This window comes from Drosophila simulans, chromosome X (assembly GCF_016746395.2).
Source record: "Drosophila simulans strain w501 chromosome X, Prin_Dsim_3.1, whole genome shotgun sequence".
NCBI lineage: Eukaryota > Metazoa > Arthropoda > Insecta > Diptera > Drosophilidae > Drosophila > Drosophila simulans.
The window spans coordinates 14925275-14930360 of NC_052525.2; the positions used below are offsets into that span (position 1 = coordinate 14925275).

The following is a 5086-nucleotide window of genomic DNA, read 5'->3' on the forward strand; positions in this document are numbered from 1 at the left end:
CTTCTATTTGGAAGTACGGGTGGCAAATCTGGGGCTTTGCTTGCGACAGCCAAATCAATACGATCACTGGTTAACTAAGATACCACAGGAATTCGCTGGCAAATGCCCTGTACAGTACCCGCCCACCAATGAGGCTTAATAGAAACCAACCGACAACTGTTATTGTCCTGTTTTGTTATTTAAAATAACAAAACTAACTTTAGTTAGTTTTAGTTACAACTAACTTTAGTTAGCCGCGCGCCGAAATGGGCTGACTTAATAGCTGCCAGTTGGAAATCAATCGTATGCCTTTCGAAAATAAAGATATATGAAAATAAGTTATTATTTACTTATTTTAAATATTCGCGATACATACACAACCATATGTATGTGTACACTTATGATAAACAAAATATATGATCAAAGGCCTAAATTATCGGGAATTATTTGACAAAATCTAAAGCTAGTCTAAAAAGACGCGCGAATTTAGTTTTTCAAAACATCGGCTTTTCAAATATACGTTATTTTTCAACGGATAGTTAGGAAATTGTATCGATAGTTAGGAAATTGTATCGATAGTTAGGAAATTGTATCAATAGTTCGAAGCGCGCGCTGGTCACACTTTCCATTCCTATCAATAGTTCCACCACTAGTTTCTGCTCTAGCAATTGATTACTTTTTTTTTTGGACGCACCTGCGTGCTGCTTCAGCCACAATTTTGGCCTAAAACAATTTTTGGCCCAAAACGATGGAGGCCCTAGTGAATTATAGTAGTGAGGACGACCAGGAGGATGCTGGCTTTCAGATACGGGTAAATATGCCTACACCGCAAGGCCGGAAGCAGCTGAAAAAAGAAAGAATCGTCAGAGCGCATTTTGTGTACACATACATCTTCATCACTTTTTTCTTCCTTGCGTATATGAGAAGCGCGTGTGTGTCGTGTTTGTGTTGTGTGTGTGTGTGCGAATGCGCGGAAACGCGAAATAAATATAACTGATCCCATCAAAAACATATGAAACGAGTAAAAAAAAACCAAACCACTACACTCCAATAATAGAGTTCAAATAGCCTAGTGCTTTTGTAAAATAATGCGAATTTGCTGTTTCTTAAAAGTGGCAAAGTAACCCTATGCACCACAACAACAACAACAACTGCAGCATTTGCCGCATGCTAAATCCTCGAAAACAACAACAACTGCTAGCTTGCTAAAGCAGAACAACAATAACTATGGTAGTGGCAACACTACGCGCGGCAAGAGAGCGCCGTATATGAGAACTGCGTGTGTGTGTGCGAATACGCGGAAATGCGAAATAAATAAACCTAACTCATCCCATCAATTCAAAAAACATAATCAAACAATCAAAACCACTAACCACTCCAATAATATAGTTCAAGTATCCTAGTGCTTTAGTAAAATAATGCGAATTTGCTGTTTCTTAAAAGTTGCAAAATTCCCCTAGGCACCACAACAACAACAACAACTGCAGCATTTGCCGCATGCTAAATCGACGAAAACAACAACAACTGCTAGCTTCCTAAAGCAGAAGAACAACAACAACAATGGCAGCGGCAACAGTCCGCGCGGCAAGGAAAGAGAGCGCGAGCGGGAGAGAGAGAAGACAAAGCCGATGTCGCAGCAGCAGAGTCGTAGGAGCAGCAGCAGAGGCCGCATTGATGAGGTAAAGAATTGCCGTTGCACCAAATCGATATTTACTCCCCATATATATATAGATATATGTATATACCAAATACCATATGCTATTGTACTACTTACTCCATACGTATGTGTGTGTGTATCTGGGTTGGAGCGGAAGCGGATCTTCCATGTGCCGTTTTCTTCCGCTGCCGCAAAGGGCGACGCCATCGCCGACTGCGCTGCCAGCAGCAGCAGCACTTACAGTGGCGGGCAGAATAATAGCATAGTCCGCTTTTAATCAAACGTCTGATAAATATAGATATCAATCAAATCGAATCCGAGATCTTTTAAGCTTTTGAGTTTAATTTCACTTGGGTTCAATTAAATAGAGAAGAAAAGTACTTGTGCAATAAAACAGGACACTGCATCAAATCAATAATGCGGCCTAGTTTTCAGTGCCTCCATTCTTTTATGCCAGCAAAAGTAATAATTTCATACATAGGCAAGGTCATTGGCAGCGCAGGGCAATCCATATGAATGTACTGCATTTATTGCTAAACCTAAATTAATAGAATGTGATAAAGGAAGAGTCAAACACAATGCAGTACATTTCTCGCTGGTTCTATAGATTATATTGAATTTAACGACAAGAACAGATTATAAGTTCAACTTTACTTCGTTTATTATTGATTAATACTTCCTTTAGTTACAGATATAAATAGTAAATCTTGTTTAATTCTGCATCTTTAAGGGCTTCAGGCATTTTCGTGTGCTATTATTTTGCCCCAATGAAAAATTCAATATCTATGTAGTAATATATCTATTATATATTGATCTCCACGATCGACTGCTTGCGCTCCAACCCGTTCCATCAAAATTTCGCTACTGCCAGCTTCTTATGGGCCGAAAACTCAAACTCAAATCCAAAGAAAGAAAATTCTGTTTGGTCGGTCCGCTTGCGATTTACACACACATTGTTGTTGTTGTTGTTCGGCCAGCTTAGTTAAGACAAACTTTATATGCCAATCAATATTTAAATGACTAAACTCTACCATTTTATTATCATTGTTATTGTTGTTACGTAAACGAAACCGAATCGAACCAAAACGAAAAACCATTTTCAAAACAAACAAGTCAAAAACAAACAAAAAAAGACGAACACAAACCTGACCGACGATAATTGACAATAGCCCGATCGTAGTAATCGCTCGATTACCAATAGCTTCTTCGATAATGCGACAATCGATCAAATTTGTTATGACCACCACTGTGTGTGTAGTCCTGTGTGCGACTCTGTGGCTGTGTTGGTGGGTGTGTGTGAGCCACTCAAACAGGTAAAAGCATATAGAACAATCACACTCACCACACACATGCCCGCCCGCACACACACACACACACAACCACCCACCCACCCACCCACTCACTCACTCACTGGTGGCGCGAAAGCGAGAGAGAGAGAGAGAGATAATGCGAAAGAGAGATCAAGGCGCACGAAAGTGAGTATACAAAAAGCGATCAAATAGAACCTAACAACACTCTAAGCAATCTAGGACACCCCGGAAAGGACCTCGGGCCCCAGCTGGTGGCCCACAGCCCGAATCCTCTTTCTATTCCCCCTCCAGCATCCTAAGCATCAAGATCTAGATCCTTAGTCACCGACGCTGATTCGTAGATCCATACGCTCTAATGTAATTCTCCTCAATGGGTTGCTTCATCCCGTTCCAGGAGCCGAAGCCCAGCAGTCGCCACCGCCAGGAGCGGGACAAGGACAGGGAACGGGACCGCGACCGCGAACGTGACAAGGACAAGGACAAGAAGCGCAGCGATTCGGAACGCAGTCGGGACAAAGGACGCGACAAGGATCACAGCAAGGTGAGACAGAGTCCTAATCAACTCCCGGGCAACTCAGCATAACTCAGCCAAACTAATGTCTATGCTATTTACAGGGCGACCATCGCCACCATCGTACCAAAGACGGCAACAGCCACAGGGAGCGGGAGCGGGATCGTGACCGGGAGAGGGAGCGAGATCGCGACAAGGATCGGGACCGCAGGCGTTCGGAGAAGAGCAGTCGCCACCACAGTGGCAAGGAACGCCATCATCATCATCACAACAACTCATCTTCAGCCGCCGCTGCAGCGGTCAGTGCAGCATCAGTCCGTCGCTCCCATGATGAACGCAGTCGTCGTCGCCGGGACTCTCGATCCGATTCCCGCACACCCCCGGGCACGCCGCCCGCTCGTCGCCACCATCAGTCGCAACAGTCACGCAAATATCGCGAACGCGACTCCAGCAGCCGCTCCAGATCTCCGAAGGAAGAACATGCCACAACACTTCGCGGTGGAGCTGTGGCCGGATCTCATGTTCTGCTCGCTAAGTCAGGCGGCGGAGCAGGATCAACGGCAACTAATGCAACAGCAGCGGCGAGGGTTGCAGCGGCCGCTCTGGTAGCTGCCAATGCAGCAGCCGCAGCCATGGCAGCCGGTTCATCTGGCGGCGGTGGCGGTGGTCTCCTGCCCACGCCCAACTATGCGCCCAAGATACCCTCGCTGATGTCCTTGGAGCTGAGCACACCAGCGGCAGCAGCACCAGTCGCAGAACCCATCCAGCTGCCCAGTTACTACAATCCGAGCATCATCAATGCCAATCGCTATGCGGAGCAGCAGCAGAAGCGCAAGCTGCTGTGGGGCTCCAAGAAGAGCGAGAACTCGGCGAACAAGTGGGGCAACGCGCACTTCTCCCAGGACTCCGACGGCAAGGTGGCCTCCAAGTTTATGCGCCTGATGGGTATCAAGAACGCAGGTACTTCCGGCAATGGCGATGACAGGGCAGAGTCCACCAATGGGAGTGCAGCAGGCGAGGGAAATCGCGCAGTCAGAGGTGCTGCGCCATCGGGAGCCGCTGGCGGAACGAAAGTGCCCACGGACGTGCAGCAGCGCCAGCGCATGTTCTCCAACATGGAGCAGCAGTACGAGATGGCGCGAGCCGCCACACACACGATGCGCGGCGTGGGGCTTGGTTTCGGCTCCCAGCCACGTACTTTCTAGAAGGGATCGGAACGGAGTCGGATCGGCTCCCTGCCAGGCTGTAAATACCATGCCACTCACTCAACTCATTAGTCAGTAAATATGTTTCTCCTCAACAACTTTTTGTTTGTGTTGAGCAAATGTTTTTTTGATTTCAAATAAACGTTGCAACCGAATTTATGAAGTGACGTGGCTTTCTCTTTGGAATTGCTTGGGATAAATGCATCGTTAGGTAGACCCTCAGTCTACACTATTACTAAGTTTGCTAAGAGTTATCCAACTTAAACAATAAAGTTCAGCGACTCTAAATGAAGAATGCTTGCATATTAGATAATAAATAAAGGTATTTTTTTACAATAAACGAATGGTTAAAGTTTTGAATTTTGGCACTCTGTTTCGTAGCTGCCAGCCTTTTGCCATGTACCCTTGCTGCCGGTCTGGCTAT

The 5086-nt window shown here is 45.8% G+C and overlaps 1 protein-coding gene across 3 annotated transcripts; it reads left to right on the forward strand.

The window, feature by feature from the left end:
- Positions 1-591: 591 nt before the first annotated feature.
- On the forward strand, positions 592-4825 carry LOC6726025 (arginine/serine-rich coiled-coil protein 2). 3 transcript variants are annotated; one of them, XM_016173944.2, is made up of 4 exons: positions 597-790; positions 1440-1658; positions 3341-3487; positions 3562-4825. In XM_016173944.2, the coding sequence occupies exons 1-4, from the start codon at positions 728-730 to the stop codon at positions 4660-4662; spliced, it is 1530 nt and encodes a 509-aa protein (XP_016039410.1). In that variant the 5' UTR covers positions 597-727; the 3' UTR covers positions 4663-4825. The 3 variants fall into 3 exon arrangements, with proteins under 3 accessions (XP_016039409.1, XP_016039410.1, XP_039153584.1); XM_039297650.2 differs by lacking the exons at positions 597-790; positions 1440-1658 and adding an exon at positions 2783-3111; XM_016173943.3 differs by lacking the exons at positions 3341-3487; positions 3562-4825 and having other exon boundaries at positions 592-790; positions 1423-1658.
- Positions 4826-5086: the final 261 nt, after the last annotated feature.

Coding starts and splice junctions, on each gene's coding strand:
- LOC6726025 (XM_016173944.2), top strand. CDS start 728: ATGGAGGCCCTAGTGAATTATAGTAGTGAGGACGACCAGGAGGATGCT. Junction 791..1,439: donor ATGCTGGCTTTCAGATACGG/GTAAATATGCCT, acceptor AAATTCCCCTAG/GCACCACAACAACAACAACA. Junction 1,659..3,340: donor GCAGAGGCCGCATTGATGAG/GTAAAGAATTGC, acceptor ATCCCGTTCCAG/GAGCCGAAGCCCAGCAGTCG.